This window comes from Genypterus blacodes, unplaced genomic scaffold, assembly GCF_046128005.1.
Source record: "Genypterus blacodes isolate CSIRO-AG114 ecotype Tasmania unplaced genomic scaffold, CSIRO-AGI_Gbla_v1 ptg000118l_1, whole genome shotgun sequence".
In the NCBI taxonomy this organism is placed as follows: domain Eukaryota; kingdom Metazoa; phylum Chordata; class Actinopteri; order Ophidiiformes; family Ophidiidae; genus Genypterus; species Genypterus blacodes.
Window position 1 is genome coordinate 1,984,511 of NW_027466921.1, and position 19,156 is coordinate 2,003,666.

General features: G+C 42.8%; 1 protein-coding gene across 4 annotated transcripts in view; it reads right to left on the reverse strand.

Moving 5' to 3' along the window:
- Window positions 1-1,757: 1,757 nt before the first annotated feature.
- adarb1b (adenosine deaminase RNA specific B1b) overlaps window positions 1,758-19,156 on the reverse strand; it is an 89,850-nt gene continuing 72,451 nt past the window's right edge. For all 4 annotated transcript variants that reach the window (XM_076161924.1, XM_076161927.1, XM_076161925.1 and 1 more), the window contains 8 exons: window positions 17,358-18,277; window positions 13,877-13,991; window positions 13,254-13,422; window positions 12,978-13,129; window positions 11,913-12,081; window positions 7,986-8,167; window positions 6,031-6,209; window positions 1,758-5,310 (listed from right to left, as the gene is read on the reverse strand). In XM_076161924.1, the coding sequence (XP_076018039.1) occupies window positions 5,134-5,310; window positions 6,031-6,209; window positions 7,986-8,167; window positions 11,913-12,081; window positions 12,978-13,129; window positions 13,254-13,422; window positions 13,877-13,991; window positions 17,358-18,277 (2,063 nt within the window). In that variant the 3' untranslated portion in view covers window positions 1,758-5,133. The remainder of the gene's footprint in view (window positions 5,311-6,030; window positions 6,210-7,985; window positions 8,168-11,912; window positions 12,082-12,977; window positions 13,130-13,253; window positions 13,423-13,876; window positions 13,992-17,357; window positions 18,278-19,156) is intronic.

Below are 19,156 nucleotides of genomic sequence, written 5' to 3' on the forward strand. Positions count from 1 at the left end.
ATGCTGTCTTTCTAAAATTTAGAGCTCTAAACCTTAAATTCGCCAATATATGGGCTTTTTAGAAAAACCAACAATTTGCTTTTTTATGGCACTGGGATCCACTGGCCCATATCTTGGACAAGGAAGGAGGATGTTCACAGGTTTAGTTGGGTCATGCAATGTGCCTGCTCCAGTGGAGGTTCCTGGTCAAGCTGGAAGGCGTCCTTCAGTAAGGCGGCTACGGTGGTGGCGCTCATGACCTTGCGTATGACAATGATTCTTCTGTACAATGATTCTTCTGTTGTTGCATGGGCGTCAAAGGCCTCTTGCTTAGCAGCTTCAAAGGTATCCTGGTGCTTTTTCATGGCTTCCCGTTCAGCATGGACCTTGGCCGTAGCCTCATCTATCACCAACTTAATCATTGGTCCCCTCAAGGGTCTCCCTCGGCTATAATCTTGTTTTTCCTTCCACCCTGTTCCCGAACTTACACAATGGCCTCCAGGAAGGCTGATTCTGGAGATGGAGGAGACGGGGTCGCGCAGTACTCAGTGAAGTAAGTTTCAGTTCGAGCTTCTGACTTTTCTGGACTTTTTTTTCCAGGCTCATAGTGATTTCTACTATCACGTAATAATGCGGAAACTGTTCAGGAATCTTTTTTCAAGCAAAGTGTCGGAAAAACTGCAAATGTTGATAAACAGCAACTTAGGTGTAATTCTGCGGGAGACTCATCTAACGTCCCTCTCCAATGGTTGCTCAATATCGCCCCCGTTTTTCTATTCTATTCTTTTTCTTCAACTCTATTTTCTCACTTTTCTTATCTATCGTTCTTTTTCTTCACCTCCTTTTTCCGCTTCTCTATTCTATTGTTCTTTTTTTATTTCGTCTTCTGTCATTCTTCACCTTCTTAGATCGATTAAAGAAACCAGTTTCCCATATGTTTTGGCCTGGGCTTTTGCCTGTCTGGACTGCTATTTTATGGGGTTTCATCATTAGGTTCTGGAACCAGAGGTTCATGGTAAAAGCAAAGCGCTATGTATAATTTATTACTGTTCTTCTGATGGCAGCAGCCAGTGGAATGCTGAGCACATACTGACTTTATCCATAAAGATGGTTTGAAATACGAAAATGTAAAGATCATAGTTACCAGGGTTAGGGGTGATCTATATAAGGGAGGCCAGAAAGAAAAAGTTTGGGAACCACTGAGTTTACGGAAAGGTTCTGAAACAATGTTAATAAACTTGTGGATGGTGTGGGGGCGTGGCTCTGTCCATGCAATTTGGTCCAGATGTCCTGCCTGGACAGGGGTCACATTCCTGGAATTACCGCACAATTACACACAAGGCAGATTGCTCTTGACCAGTATATAATTAACAAAAGTCCGGCCTTGATAGAAGTATGATTTATGCATAGTGAATATACAGTATAAACACACTCATTAGTAGACATAAGGGCATATCCGTTGCTTCGTTTCCCACGTGTCACATTTGCTGGGTCTCATTAATACTTTTTCCCTATTTCATTCTTTTCTTCGCCTTTCTGTGTATAAAAATCTCCAAAATGTCTCATTACTGCCAAATGACCCCAATTCAATTAATATACTCAACAGAAAGAAAGGGGGAATCATCTCCTGTACATTTATAGACAGACACAACACCACATAAAGAATCGCAACCATGTGCAAAAGTAAACTAGGAACTCTTTTATTATTTTTTCTTCAATTTATATATAGATCTATTTTTACCTGTTTATTTTTTTTTCTACACGAGTCCTTTTAAAAGTTTGTTGTCATGCTAGGTGCAGCTTCAGTGTGGGTAGAACATGCAAGGTGGGCGGGGCTTGGTGGTGGAGGTTTTACACATTGGACGGCTGGAGAGTGGGAGAACGAGGAGCTGTGACTCTGAAACGCTGACCACCAAACAGAAAACCTTCTGCAGGGGCACACTGGCCATCAATGCAGTTCACAAAGGTTAAGCAGGAGGAGCCCTCCGGGTAATCGCCTTCCGATCCATGAGTGGGGAAAGTTCTTAATCATGACATCATCAGTTGACATCTTTAGTGCAGTCAAAACAAAAAACAAAACTGTACAAGCAGGCAGTCTTTAGAGGAGAAATATACAAAAAACATCAGACGGCTTTGTAGAGAGAAGGAAGTGGGAACCTTCGTCAAGAATCCCGTTTCTGAAGGGGCAACATTAAAGGAGACATCATGAGTATTGCTTGTTATGATTGTGGCACTGGATCCCACTGTCAAGGGAGAGGGGGAGGGGTCATTTTTATATTAAATTTCAAGGTCTTCACTTCAATCTTAATTCCCCTTTTCCTGCCTTTTTGTTATTTACAGGGTTGCTACATTTGTTTGCAGATGACATCACAAAGTAAATCAGGTTACTTTATGTCAACTGTTACTACTACTACAACTACTTGTACTACTACAAACTTGATGAATGTTCCAAAATCAGTGATCATGTGTAAATCAAATGAATCATCATGCTGGTCTTGTGGGTTTGCAGTGAGTAAAAGTTTTCCATTGGGATATTTCAGCATTTTCCCAAACATTGCCAAGCCTGAATTTTTTTTTAACGTTTTCCATGACTTTTCGAGGATTTTCACAACTCGTAGAAGCCCTGTGTTTAACACTCATAAAGCAGGAAATGGGATCACAACAGATTGCAAGATTGCAAACAGTCCACATGACATCACATCGCCTTCAGCCAAGAGCCTTTCAGTGCCACTAGTGCATAATTTTTTATCATGGTGATGGGAGAGGAGTCTGTAAGAGCCGGGGCAACGTCTTACACGACCTAACGAGTAACAAAGGATTACTATTGTAGGAACAGTCACACTCGGGGAAATGGATCTAGGACAGTTTTCAAGCAGGATGAGACAGACTGATTGTACAGGGAATAGAATTCTTTGCTTGTCATTTCTTATATACACAAATCTACTACAATGCATCCAGGTCACAACACGCAGGTGCATTAAAGAAGCTTGACAATTCCCTCTGATCAACAAATACAGTTTTTTTCTGTTTGTTTATACAAATCAAACGTACGCTGATCAGTGAATATACAAAAAGCAAAGAACAGTCGAAAGTTTGTGTCAGTTCCGAAAAAAAAAAATCTGTGGGGCAGAAATATACACAGACATCATCTTTGGTGAAGATTCCACAGAGCTGAAACACTCCTCAACACACACATATACACACACACACACAAGGGACACACACACTCCTTTTGCAGCTGGAAGTAGGAAATTGCTGCAGTTACGCGGACATGTGGCCTCGTTTATGAGTTGAAAATATGAGGATGCTTCTTCACTCAGATAACGTCGGGGTGTACAGGGTGTCGCTGAAATATAAACTGCAGGCGTAAGGAGGACAGAGGTACGCTGGGTTTTAGCTTATTGGAGGTCGTCGGGTGTTTGCATGTTACTCAACTGTTCTATGTAGAGGGATTACAACACAAATGAGTGGAGGACAACTCAATCACTTCAGAGCGCAATCTACTCTCATTTTACACCAGTGGTTCTCAAACTGTTTGTGACAACAGAGACAGAGGACAGGAGCGAGCAAAGTAAGGAATCCCCAGACTGTGACGTGCTAAGCGATAACATATCACGCTCACAGCTGATCGGGTTTGGATTCAAAGCATTATGTGTAGGTGTTGTTGTATGTGTTGTGTTGTTGCAGGTTTTGGTTGGGTTCATGTTGATTCAAGGTCCACTGCTGCTGTTCCCTTATTACCTTCACCAAGGAAGACATGTTTGTCCATCTGTGGGTCTGATTACTTGAAAAGTTATGAAGACAACCCTGGATTTGCACCAGTTAAATTAAAATTAACTGACAATAAATTTGACACTTGGCATGTCAGAACCAAGTTGGACAAAGGTTTCAGCTTCATTTATGTGTTTGCTAAAGTTGAATGCTTACATTCACTGTCATTTCATAATTACTGGGTGAGGATCTTCTGTTATTGGGCATGAACATTCATCCGACAGAGAATGTTTGAGAACCACTGACATAAGCATCAGCATAAGCATGCCAGCTTTCAATAATTCCATTGCAAACCTGGATAACTGCCTTAAGGGTCTGCTTAAAATGTCACTTTTTTAACTGCAGTATGATCCTCAAAAAACAAAACTGTCCCTGACCCCTCCCCCGAAAACTAACAAAGAAACAGAAGGCTCACAAGAAATCTACAAAAACGAGACAAAGATTGAAAGCTGCCTGTGGAGAAAGATGCTGGCATTCATTCAGAAATATTCACTCAGAGCTCAGACACGTGTTCCGCTCTGCAGGTCTCCCACTTCAGTTCCCATGCAAAGCCATGGCTTAGATCAAGGAAAAATACAACGTGCAGCACCTCCCCACAGCTTGACCCAAGACCCAGGCAACAGACAGGTTGGACCCCCGGCTATTCAAGTATGGAATGAAGAACGGCATAAAATAACTTATGGAAACATGAAAAACACAAAAACCAACGAAAATGTAATAAAAATGCTGTGACACCAGGCCTGAATATATTTTTCTGTTAAGAGTGAATAAAAAAGGGCCACAATATTTGTAACATTTTAAACTTTAATACAAGGGGCTAAAGGTCATCTCCTAAAGGACCAAATAACACACGATAAATGTTATAAGTATTTTCTCTTCTCTTTTCAATACTAGATTTACATCCTACAGACATTAATTAAGTTACTTTACGCTTTTAAGTCCATACACGTCGTTTTTTAGTCTCTAGACTACATTTCGCCTGGCTACACTCCTTTATCAAAAATCTGACACGTCTACAGCATAAAAATATGTTTTCTTGAGGAAATTAAAAGAAGTAACAAATGTAAAATGATGGATTCCAGTTTTAAAACAGAAGAGGAGCAGATGAAAGAACACGGTACATTAAAAAACACAACATAAAAGGACAAAAACAGACATGTAAGAAAGAAAGATATGAGGTCAAGGTCCTCTGAGGAATGAGAATGATGCGTGTTTAGTTCCACATGTACAAAGTGCACGTGCGTGCCAACACATGGGACGGAGGTAAGTGTCTCTGCGGGCCGGTTGCTAAAAGGAGGCCCTCATTCTTTCCCTCTCTCTTTAGGGCCTGGGTCAGGGGTGAAGTAGCGAGGGGTTTGGTAATGCCTTAGTCCCTCACCTCCCTCAGGAGCCGAGGGAGAACTGATCTTGCTCGATGGGCTTTTTGACCCAGGCCCCCAGGCCGGCCTTATGGAAGGCCTTGATGAGCGTCTGCTTGGCGGAGTGGTACTCTATAGCCGCCTGCTTGGCTTCGTGGTAGGAGCTGGGCTTGGAAACCTTGATTCGCAAGGAGGATGACAGCTGGAAAAGAAAGGAGACAAACAACACAGTCCAAAAACTTTCCATAAGTGTGGTTGGATGTGTCAGACTCAGATCAATGTCTGGATGGCTTTTTACTTTTAACATTTACAGCTCATAAAACTAAACTTTGTGTCTGTGCGAGTGTGTAGAAGACCAGTCGGACCAGTCGGATCTCTATTTGTGTTCTAGGAACCAATCATCCTGCTCCTGCTGGCATAGGTGTAATGTGGAATATATGAAACATGTGTTAAGGTTGACCTCTATGCTGGAACACAAGTCGCAGCTAATTACAAACTAACTACTAACTGTGGCAGTGTTGAATAACTTACTGGTGATAACATAATATTTAGGCCCAGCTACATTCTGAGATGGTTTCTGACAAAGTTCCCAGAAAAGTTTTCCAGACAAATCTAGAACAGGAAGCCTTCTGGGAACATTCACCTGAGGTTAGGTAAGGGTTTTGTTCCTTCAGGGAATGTTCCTAAAGTATAACCACAACTTTCAACATAACAGAAACCTTCTGGGAAACTTCTTCTAACAGAAAAGTAAAGTGGAACATTCCCAGAAAGTCAACTGACGAATTACATCTAAATCTGCAATTCTCTCATAACCATATTAACTTATAAACTTACAAATACAATGCAATAATGACCACAGTTTGACCTTTGCTCTCATGAAGGTGAGCACACACACAGAGGTGTGTGTGTTGGCTCTTTGTACCTTGCAGTGCAGGCGCACCCAGCGACTGTAGAGCGCGTGTTTGCAGAGGCGTGACGCACGGCCCATGTCGTCTTTGCCTGTTGTGGCGTTGATCACTTCCAGGGCCTGGTCGCCCACCGTCCAGTTCACGCTGAAGTTTGGCGCCTTGCCTGGCTGCCTGGCCTCAGCATTACTTATACCTGGAAACACAGCGGGACTGAATTTAGGTCTAAGTTTCACCTCAAGTGTATAGATGTTAAGATTTACAGTGATTTGTGTTTGTAAAGGGCAGTTTAATCTTGAAAGGAAAAGTACTCGAGGGTACTTAGCTCCCTGCTACCACCACTGTAAATGAATAACGGCCGCAGCGTTTAAAAAGGCATAAAAGCTGCAAGCAGTATGATCACCAAACATTAGCAGAATGGGTTAACACAAAAGATCCCATAAAACTTTTCCTCTGAGTAAATCAAATAATATGACGCAGGGAGTGGGGACACTAAGGGGCATCGGCCTCTACTGACTCGCACATAAATTGGAGATAAATGGACGCCATAAATCCCTGTATCCCCGTGTGTGCGGGTGTGTGTTTTAAGCTCCTTGGTTCCGCTTGGCAGCACTTGTGGCAGAAGATGATTTAAAGGAGTGAAATCGTCAGTGTTCTAACGCCACGGCACTTCACCGCTAGAAACTCTCTAAAGCGGAAAAGGTTAATAACCCTTCTTATCTTCTCCCTTACCGCCGTTTAGAGCACAATCAGAGAGGAGGAGTTCGAAAAAAAACTGAATCTCCCCGCCCCCCCCAGATAAAAAAAGATCTCTCAGGTTCTGAATAATTGAATGAGTGATTAATGTCACCCTTCTAATGTGTTGCATTATTCCGCTCATGGTTGGTGTTTAGTGTCCTCATTTTCCCTAAACGATTTAGGATTTTTGTTCTTTTCTTGTCTCTGTAAAAACATTGTCCTGTTTGGGTAAATGATGATGACAAATATCAAAACAAAGATGTTGGAGGTTAGTATTTAGTAGCAGAAGATTATGTCCTTTCTCCCGTGGAGCCGTCTGAGGGCAGCATGTCTTCTGAGTTTCCACACATGGTCCTCAAGTCAAATTCCACAAATATGAAGTAAATGAGTGCGACAAGGAACATTTCCCACTTCTTTTTTTGTTTACCCGGCGCTGTAAACGCCATCCTGTTTTGATTTTTTTGCGCCTGCTGCCTGACGTGAGTGCTGACACGACTTTTGCTTAAGACACCAGAAGGAACCGAATGGGAAATGCAACATACGTCGCTATTTCATCCACAATTTGAAGCAAAGGAAACAAACTAACACCTTTGGCAAGATGAAAACAATGAAACAACTGAATATTAATCAGTCAAACTGGTCAAAGTCAAATTGCTTACATGAGAAATAAAAAGTAAATGTGTTTTTTGTTATTTAGGAAAAACTAAAATGTCTTAACAGGGTCATTTTTGTCAATCACGACCTCTAAACAACAAAACAAAGAATACATTTAAAAATAGAAAATCAGTAGAAAAACAAATCTTTGTCCGTATGGGCTTTCAAAAGGTCGTGCAAATTTATACAAGATGATAATGCCATTCAAATTCCACAGAAGCTGGGTAAATGTCATCTCAGATTAAACATAAAACTGTCTACCCGCTGTTGTCAGTCCGGTCTGGTAGATATTTATGATTACCAATGATCCCTATTGATATTGACTTAGGTTGCTGGGGAGAAAAGGTGAGACTCCAACTTCAGGTCCTGTGCAGCTGTGGCTACAAAGCAAACCCCAACAGGTGTACCCACTTAATTATGCAAATGAGGAACATATGTGGAGGCAGTTGTTGGTGGCCCACATAACTCCTTGTTCACTTTCAGGCACACTTATGTAGCACAGCGATGGACAGACAGACCCAATTACAATTACATTTCTACAAATAGATCCGAGCCAACTGCAAATCGAGGTGCCACTGACCGCTGAGCAGAGGCCGGTTGAGGTTGAACTGCTGCGGCAGGTCCTCCACGTCTGCGATGCGCTGGTACATGGCCCTGGAGAGGTGGTCGGCGTGGTACAGGCTGCCAAGAATGATGCTGGAGAAGTAGATTGGCTCTGTGAAGTAGCTCATCAGGGATCCCTGGATACCCACCACGTTCCACCTGCACACACGTGGAAGAAGGCAGGAAGACTTTAAGCCTCATCGTTTGTTGGATGTATGCTTCGTAAGTGTATGCATGGTGATATTGGAGGAGATAGTGTTAATTGCTTTTGAAATGCGTATAGATTCACAATTACAGGTCTAAATCTTTTCCAAATCCACATGTACACCCGACAATCACGTTCCTCTTGCTAAGCAGAGACCGCAACACATTCAAGCAATCAAACTGCCTGTAACTTCTTCTTCAGGCATTCAGGCTTCATTCTCCCAGGTATTTTTCAGCATTTTCACATATTTCATTGGGGTTTTTAGATAGCTTCCCATTTTGGAGGTTTTCAGCCATTCCCTATTAAAATACATATTAAACACTACTTCAGGACATTCATACTTTCATGAAATTTAAAGTATGAAGGTCCTATGAATTCAAACATTTTTTAGGCCTTCACACTTCAATCTTTCAGGCAGTTGTTCAGCATTCGGCGAAACCTTTCAGCAATTTCAATCACAGTGCATTTTTTTCAGGAAATTGTTTCTTCTAGTTTACCTTTGACCTTTCACTGCTGCCGCCTACAGGAACCATTGGACCTAAGATGAGGAAATATCGCCACAACGTCCGAGCTCAGTTATCAGCAGTTCAAGAAATGTTGACATGACTCATTTGGTCTCAGTGAAACCAAATGTCACCATAAATCTGCTGATGGCCATTGGCTTTGTTCACTTACCCCATGTAATAGAAACACTGCTGTTCTTTGTCAAATGTTTTAAACACCGTCAACCGAAACATGGCTACACTGTGACAAGATGAAATTTCCCACAACGTCACTTCCTGCAGGGGGAAAAGTTTGTCCAGCCAGTGTGCTTCTATTTGGTGATACAAACAAATACATAACGCTATTACCGAGGTACATGCACAGGTGTACACACATACGGCGGCACAATCAAATACCACACTATATGAACAGCCAATCCAATCCACCACATGCACACAGTTGTGTACGCTCTGACGTATCCAATTTCATTTTCTCCAAACTTCGGTGTATTGCTATGCTGTGTCATTAGCCATCTCTCCCCAGTCATTTTCCCATTGACATGCTCTGTGAAGCATCACCAGCCTGCACCACACACAGCAGCCTGTCCAATGACAGAGAGCGAGAGAGGCATAAAAGAGAGCGAGAGAGATGGTGAACTAGAGTCAGGGGCGAGAGAATCAGAGAGAGGAGAAGGGGGGGCGTGTGTGAGAGATGATGGAGGGGGGGGGGGGATTAGGAACGTTACAAATTGACAGAAACAAGACATCAGCAAACAGTGCTGATGAGCACAGAATGTGAGAGTGTGTGACATTAACAACGCAAACTGCCCAGAACACGCAGGCGGAAGACCGGAGGCTACTCATTCTGTGAGGCCTGATTCAATATGATCAGTGTGTGTGAGAAAGAGGGAGAGAGAGAAAGAGAGAGAGAGAAGCAAGAGAGGGAGGGAGAGGGAGAGAGAGGGCAAACGAGCAGCGTCGAAATCGATTGCCTCAAAGCTAAAATCACCAAGACACACACACACACACACACACACACACACACACACACACACGCACACACACACACACACACCCACACACACACACCTTCACCCAAACCCACACACACGGATATTTCCAGAACCTCAAGGTAATCGACGGCTTAAGAAACAAGAAAAACAGAGAAACGGCCTCTAAACAGCTTCGCACCGCCCTCTTCCCAATCAAATACCTGGGAACAACGGACGGGACGGGAGCCAGAGAACTCCTTGTGCTTTCCCGAGCCGTGGGGCAGGGCATGTGATCAAAGGAAAATGAGGGGAGAGGAAACAGGGGGGAACATTAAGGGCACGGTCAAACTGTGCCAGCCAGCTTCTGTATTAAATAGCAGCCTTGCGGGTGGCGATCGCTCATACTGAGACAGAACCTGGTATGCAGCAGATTTCTCACCTGGCTAACAGTGGCGTCGTGAAAAGGCAGAGGAAAGCAGAGAGTGAAACCTACCGTTACGTTATTCTCACTGTGGGACAGAGATAAGAGCGATATTAACCCCTTCTGTGAACTGTGAAGGGTTCGTTTCTATTCCAGATACCGCTGGCGTCATGTTGAAAGCTACAGGGTTTTCAAATTAACTCCAGTAGGGAACTGATGAGAGATGGCACTGGGACATCGTTTTAGCCTAGTAATCCACGGAAATATAAACGTTTCAGGGTCAAACATGCATAGTAAAGCACTTTCTGAGGGGACGGTGACTATATTTATATCCAACTAAACCTCACGTAGAGCAGCTTTTAGAGACTTCTTCGTCACGTGTTCCATGGATTGTGGTTCCTATGGTTCTGTGTAACCACAGGACATTCAACCAGGTCATTCTACAGGCAGCCATCCATTCATCCCCCATCCTCTATACCTGCTTATCAGGGTCATGGGGAGGGGGGTTGTGTTGTAGGTAGGGGGAGCTGGAGCCTATCTCAGTGATTACTGGGCATGCAGCAGCTGGATACATCCTGAAAAGGTTGCCAGTCTGTCACAGGGCTTACACAGAGACCCGCAGAGTCAACCGCACTCCCAATCACACCTATGGATGATTCAGAGTTTCTCAATTTGTCCAAACTGCATGTTGTTGGAGGTAGGAGGAAACCGAGAGCAATCCAGTAGCAAACTGACACAGAAACATCGAGAACATGCATCACACATCAAGGCTGTGAACCCGGGACTGCTGAGAGAGCTAAGCACCAAGCCACAGAGCTGCCAAAAAAATCTTGATACATGAACTGGGAATCGCTCATAATGCAAATCAGTGCAGAAAAAGTGTTAAATATGAACAAACTTCTTTGTGTAAGTCTCTAAGTGGCACAATGCGGTGGATGCTATTCTGGGTCACCAATGAGCGACTGTTGGAGGTGTCAGATGTTTTGTGGAAATCATTCTGTGGAACCACACACTTCCTGCTCCAGATTGTTCTGGGTTAAGTTGTATCTAATTTAGTTGTGAATTCTCAGTCTGAAAGCATCTCATGGTTATGGCTCCTCTTCTACAGAGCCCTCTAACTGAAGAAAGTATCTGGTATCAGAAAGCAGTGAATGCAAGGCCTCAGCCACACAGCAGACTTTTCCCTCATCAAATACACTCTCAGTATTCAATCACTCTGTGTGTTCAGGTAGTGTATTACTCCTGGCAAGAAGCGGAGGAGGCCCAGGAGAAGAGTTATGGAGAGGCGTTATCGTTCATCACAAAGGAGGCACAGTGTTGCCTTGAACATGGACAGAGACTAAAGACGCTATGATCTGCCTGAAAAAATGCCACAAGGACTAAAGATCTATCAATTCAGTGTCCCTGACAATCTCCAAATGAAAAAAAAGAAAAACTAGATTTAAAATGGCCGAGCGCATGGACAAAGTAACAAATATGTAATACTTTGCACTGCATAACACTGCACTGCGTACAAGTAAAACAGAAACACAAACACGACAACCATCTCACACAATCTGCCATGAAAATGTTGTTTACATTCTGGAAATAGAATAGCAAAAGCTACTTGAATTTTTATTTGCAACTATACAGTAGTATATATATATATATATATATATACACAATATATATACATAAAGATGTATACATACATACATAAATGAAAACAAGAAAACTTTTGAATCATTGAGTTATGAATTAAACATGGACTGCGATTCAGTCTTTCTTTTAGGGAGCTTATTTGTGCCACTATGTACATAATTACCTTGCAATTTTGTCACTGCAGGACATGGTGAGTAGCCTCTCTCCCTGCAGGACCCCATCCCAGGTCTGGATGGTGTTGCTGGACCTCACAGGGATGGTGCCCTCCCCCGACTCGATTTTGGTCCTGAGCTGACCTCTCGCCTTCCGGTTGGGATGTCTGTCTCCTTGATCTGAACAGAGTGACGGGGGAAAGGAAAATAAAAGAGAATTGCATATCTGATAAAGGTGTAAGGTTGAAAAGCAAGACTACAGGGAGAACAGCCAATATTGTCACTAATAACACAGAGGGATATATTTGATTGAAATGGCTTTTAAACAAGAAAAATTACGCCTCGACTCCAAATGTTCAATCCATATCAACGTCTTTGGCAGTTGTCAATTACTACAACTTGTTGGATCTCTGGCATCTGGCCTATGTAATATATTTAACAACCCTCACATGACCTGTGGAGTCACCTGACCCAAAGGTGTGAACCACTCAACAACTGAAGAAGATACTTGGATGAGTTGTGAATCCACTTGCATTAAACTGCTGTTGCTAAATCATCTGCTTAATGCACAAATCTAGTTGATCTCCAAAGTGAGAAATAAGAGCTGGTAAAAAAAGGAAATGGCTTTTTACAGAAGCACAACCCATTATTTATCCTTGTGTTATCAATGCTTTCTGCTGTTCACTAGCAGGCGCATTTATTCAGGGACTAATTGAATGTGACTGTTTTCTATTGAGTCTGCCATGTGCAACGGAAAAGGCTTTGACATAGTGAGAGGGAGGTTAATCAGACAGACAGGGTGGGAGGGCTGGGACGATAGCGACAGACAGAGCGAAAAAAGCTCTAATTACCATAGCCTTGTTTGAATGTGTCTGTACTGCGCACGTGGATGTCAGAGTAAAATTCTAATTAAATTAAACCGAGCATAAGAGGAAAACAGACAAAGTTAATTGAATGCAATCAACAGTTGTTGATAGAGCATTCTTCACTGGTTGAGATTCAATTAAAAATATGTCAGATGGGCAAAGGAGAAGGGGTGGGCGGAGTGTGTGGATGGGGCTGTGATCGTTGTTTACCTTCCACTCCGGCCTCGTGCGGTGAGAAGATCCTGGCGTCTCCACAGGGTGAGGTGCTAATGTAGAGGTGGAACTGAACATTGTCCATTAACCTGTAACCGCCCTTATCGCACTGCGTAAATATCGACCTCTGGTGCTCCTCATTACTGTTGCTGTGGTGACAGAAAACAAACCAAACTGCTCATTTAAGGTCTTAGATATAAAATCATCCATACATCAAAAGGTCTGAGGTCAAAACCAAACCCTTGCAAGACAAATACTCACTCGATCACTAACCTGAGATAGAACTCCAGCTGGGTGTAGAGGTACCTGATGAGCGAGCGTCGGGCGATGATCTCGGCATGGCAGTCGTTGAGGGCCAGGCCGCGGTCGCTCATGTACTCACCGTTGATGCACTTGGTTCCCGTGGAGACGCAAATGACCTGTGCCTCCTTTACATCTGTCCCTGATGGGAGAGAGGACACAAAGACATATGCGTCTATGCTCTGACACGTACACTTGCGCCATTGCACATTTGTGTAATTTGAAAAGTAAGTACACTTAAATTCATTTTTAAAACTTTGATTAAGGCAAAAGTCTGTTTTTGTTTTCAAATGTCATGTGACAACTGGGAGAGTGATGGAGTGTTGCAAGTACATACAGACATTTTCACACCTACATCCTTTTCAATGGGTCGAGAGTTTGGTTCATCCTCGGTATGATTAGTTTGGCCAAGTGGGAATTCAGTAATCTTATTATTAGACAGAGCAAACTGTGACTACTGACAACATTTACACTGACACATTGTTTTCTATACTGATTTGGCAAACAGAATTTTCCCTTTGAACACACTTGAATATCAACTGTCACATTGTATTTTGTTTGTTTAAAAGCACAAAGCATCTTGTCACACAGTCTACCTGTTGTCATGACGACCCCAGCTAAGACTTTCCGTCGTGCATGGGGGGACGTGAAGTTGTCTGTGAGCTCGCTGAACTTATCTACCACCAGGCGAGAGACGGCATCAGCAAGGACCTAGAAGCACGCAAACACACACGCACACATGCAAGCCACACAAACACGCACACGCACACGCACACACACACACACAGCCTTGTGTCAGTTATGTCAGCTTACAAAGCTCCTCTGATGTTATCAGCTCCGAAAGCACCGGTTACCTGTCACACTGTTCACCCTCCGCTCCAAAGACGAGTCAGAACATTGAGAAGACAACAAGTAAAACTGGGTTGACCCTCTATGACATTTTTAGCTCTATGCTAAGCAATGTTCTTCAAATTTGGCAGAATGACAATTATGATTCACCATCTCCGCTCAGTAAATAAACACAGCCAAAACACAAATAAAGCAAGGAGATCGCTTGTAAACAAAGTGCTAATCTATGTGAGCCATAAATCACACAAGGTTTAAGACTAAAAATCCAAATTTAAGGCAAACTTAAAGTGAACTATACAGCTCTTAATCTCGGACAGCTGCTCCATCAAGCGCTGGCTCTTTATCCATTGCTAATGTGATGGAAAATGATAACAACCAAGAGAAGAGATGATGGCTGAATGACCACAAATTAACAACACATATCTCAAAAACACATTTTCTCAGAGGAATGAGAAACAAGTTTTAGGTCCACAAGGTGATTTTCATGGCTTATCAAATTCAACCAAATGGCACATTTTACCTCGATTCTGCATGATTTTCAGTATCTGCCGCACTATTTTCCATTTCTCTGCATACATTTCACAAAAAATGAAAATCGTGTGTGAGGAAGCAGAGAAATCCAAAAGTTAACATTTTTCATATTACATACCAGGAGAGTGAAGCAAACTGTGACTTCTGACATGTTAACACTGACACATTGTTTTTTCTCCTGGTTTGGCAAACGGAATTTCCCCCTTGAACACACTTGAATATCACTTGAATATATCAACAAACAAGCATTTGTTGTTTGTCATTTTCAAGACCGTTTAAATTCCTAAATTCTGATTAATTGGGTTACCACAGCAAAATCAGTAACTTTGATGGCACAAATCACTAAACAAATTGTGAAATTGTGGGATATAATATGATATGATATTCTGCAGCAGTGCTGTCCTACCATTCCCCCCATTAGTCCACTGCCAGATGTAAACAGTCTGCAGAAATTAAACTTCCAGTGACAGAGAATTAATAAAGCAATTAGTGGGGGTGCTATCATTAAAATTGTGGGCTTGTCAAATAAATCAGCTGACAAGGGGAGAGAGTGAGTAAAGAAAGAAAGGCAAAAGAAAGGCAAAAGAAAAGGCACTGGGGAGGGAAGTGTTGACAATGTGCTGTGCTGATTAGCTTTGCCGACTGTGTTATCTCTCTTCACACACTGGCGTGTCTCTGACAGTCACCTCAACCGTGCCAAGCAAGTTTAGGCCGAGTCCCCACAAACCTGACTTGCATACAGCTGTAATAAAATGGACTGTACTTATATACCGCTTTTTATCCAAAGTGCTTTACATGTACCTCACATTCATCCATTCATATACTAATGGCAGGGGCATACCATGCAGGGCACCAACCTGCACATCAGGAGTAGTTAGGGGTCCATCATCCAGGTCATTAGATACACATCACTGACCACACATTGTCACCCTCCGAACGTTAAATGTCAACACAATCACTTAATTTATTTGATCTTTAATAAGCTTACTTATTAGCAGAGGTACTTCAAGGCAGCTAGATTTGGCATCTTCAGTCCTGAGGCATTATGGGCAGTAAACCAGCATTTCTCCTTCACACCATGAGTTGAGCTGACTCATTGGGAGGACCCTGACGACATGTGAGTCAAGCGAGAATCTTTGGATGTGTTTTGTGAAAGGAGATTGAAACTGACAAGAATGGGGTAGAGATGGTCCAATATCCTTGGCTGCCTTGAACTACTACTGCCAGTAGGCTGCCTTCATTAAGGTAAAGGCTGTTACTTGGAAAAGGAGTCAAGAGCTTTATAAAACTACAGCAGGTACAATCAGCTACCTTTGGTACACTTTTTGGGTTTACCATGGTGTAAATCAGAAAACATGACATCTGCCTGATTCATGGTTCCTTTATTATTATATGCAAATTGGAGCAAGTTGGAGGTTAACACATCTGTTAGAACTCGAAAGTTGACATCATATCAATCCAGATTGAGATTGGATCATTTCTGCTCATTCTGGGTTCAACAATATAAGTTTGAGTTCAGCAGGCCATGTCGGAAAATGAGAGCATAATGCCGATTTGCATGTTCCAACATTGAGTGAGTTATTGTTAATAGATCAGAGTTCAGCAGCATTCGTGACTTCCTTCATTGGTCGTCCTTAATGTAAGAACTTATATATACTGGAGGACATCACTGAAGCTCAAAACTACATGGTGACCGTTGGTGAGCACTGTTGTTTTTCAACTTGACTAAAAGTTATGGGATGTTGAAGGCAGGTACTAATGGAAGGTGGATATGAATGCCTGTAATAGCAGTTATACTGATTGAATTGATGGCTAGATGTTTATACATATGATCCCTGAGATGTTGGAAGCTCCCTCGACTTTAACATCTTGTCTCATTCTTTGTGAGTTTGTGTTCTGTCAGTTTAAGTTCTCTTGTTTTCATTGGAGTGTTTGGTTTTATTTGTTCCCCGTTCATAGACAACAAAGTCATGCCAAATTTGGAAAACTAGCTTTATTTTGAAAGCGGAATAATTGGAAACCAGATCACCACCTGCTCTTACTGAATGTTCTAACAGTCAGAGATTAAAATTCTTTTCACTGGGAGTAACTCCTGGTGATAAAAACGTTCCTGTCTGCACTTTTTTATTGGCTACAAGGGCACTTGGATGTTTCCCATATTAAGTATGAAATTGTAACTACACATTTCTGGCTGAGGCACATTTAGACATTCATGAATTTTTAACACAAAACTAAATTAAATATTGCAGAGCACAACAACATGTGACAAAGCCTCGTACAAGTGCTTTGCGCATCCTAAATGCATAATGGAGGAGTCCTACTTAGCTGTCTTTCATGGTACCCTTGGGTGTAAGGGCATGGACCTGAAATGTTGTGGCTTTCGTCACTTTATGAGTTCTGATGCAAAACAAAGTATCGCTATGCCCATTTCTGCTGCTGATGAGTACATTTCAGAATGGTGCCTGAGGGGATGTTAACAGGATCATTCTTTTCACTAAGTGCAGACAGAAATGGATTATGAAGAGCTTACAGACACAAGGATGCTGGGTCCAATACACATCTCAGACATTAGATAAGACACTTCAATCATTTATCATGACAAGTGGTAAACCTAGACACCTGATGTGTTTAGTAATGACTTTTGACAATGATGTTCAGTATATGTGTGTTAATGTATAAACAGAGTAAATGTTTTACCTGGGGTAGGTGAAGCTGCAATCCCTCTCTAGGTATGGGTTGCCGGGATGGTGTCTGGTCTAGCTGCATGTTGAAGAGAGCTGAGAGGGCTGCCTGTGCTGCCCGGGCTTTAGCCAGCTTCTTGTTGCGCCCTGAGCCTTCAAACGTCTGGGCGTCCACCGTAACTGACATCACAAAATTCTTGGCATGACTCTCGCCACTTTCGGACACAAAGTCATACTTGAGGCCTGGCCTGAGCTCATTGAGAATCATGACAGGGTTCTTGCCACTGGAGGGTGAGCTGAAGGCAGATGGAGGGGGCAAAGGGGGCTGGACGAGGTTGCTGCCGGGTGGAGTGGGCAGTGGATATTCTCCTAGCGAGCTTAAAGAACTGCTACCATTGGAGCCTAGATAGAAGGAGTCCTCGGGTGCAGCTGGAGTCTCAAAGCCATTGAAGAGCATGTCGGGGAAGTCAGCCTGGTCAGATGTGAAGTCTGTGTTCACGGTCAGTGTTCGACCCATGGCCAGATGTGCCTCGGAGGCATTGGGGAACTGAACAAAGGAACGCAGAGCTTTCTCAGCTGCGTTCAGTTTAGCCTTCTTCTTAGTTGGGCCCATGCCCTCAAACATCTGTCCATTCACTTCTACAGTCATGACAAAAACTGGTGCATGGACGGGGCCAGTCTGAGACAGCAGCTTATACTGTAGACCTGGTTTGATTTCATTCAACTGCATGAGCGCATTCTTGGGAAGAACTGGTCCCGGTGTTTTCTTGCGCTTCTTGGCCCGGAACTTGGAGTGTGTGTGACCATTGTTGCCCTCCTCCAGGGGGCGCTTTCGACTGCCCCCGCTGCTTCCATTAGGGAGCTGTTCAGCCACCCCATCTTTGCAAGAGACGTTGTCCAGGTTTCGGTTTTCCTTAACGTCGGTGCAGCTCGAACCTGTAGTGCCCAGAAAGAGTAACTTACAACGCCTTCGTTGCAGGATCTTGTAAATGCAAAATTTATAGATTCCTTGATCACTCTTTGGAACTGAACAAATGATTTGTGTTCCTTTATCATAGCAAAAAAGAAGTTGAGATTTGATTGTGATTAAACATATTCAACTATATATATGATACAGATTATGCAGAATACAACAAACATTAAGAGGGATATTTGGGATAATTTGGGCTAGACTTCTTGTCATAGGCAAACTATTCTAAAATTAGAATTAAAAAAATCTTGATTATCTTTTGACAGGTTTGTTAATGTAACTGTGAAGGAAAATATGGGAATTTCCTTCACGATGTAACACACACACACACACACACACACACACACACAGCTGTGCTAATCTATTTTATCAAATTCCCATCAACATTCTCATCGATTTAAAAATAAAATTGCCTAAACTGCTCTCCTAGAATGTAAGCAGGGAACACATATCACCAGGTCCAGTTAGCAAAGCGGATGGAATATTGGCAAAAATTTTCATTTATAACATCCTTCAGCAAAGGCTTGATAGGTTACTCCTTGCGGTACTCAGGAGAAAGAGAGGCCGCAGTGTGCATGAGTGGGATTGTAGGTGGGATTGAGGGAGTGCAGGGGAGGAGTGCAGGGAGAGGAGCTGAGGACCAGGCAAACAGGAGAACACATCAAAGAGGCAGGAGAAGGAGACACTCCCCCTAGTGCAGGATCCTAAAGGCTTGACTGGTGACAGGGTGCAAAGGTTAAATGTCCGTTAACCCCCTGTACATGAGGTTTTGTACAGGACTCTCCCATTTAACAAGAGGAAAATTGGAATTTAAAAGCCTCTGAGATCCCCCATGGAGCTTAACA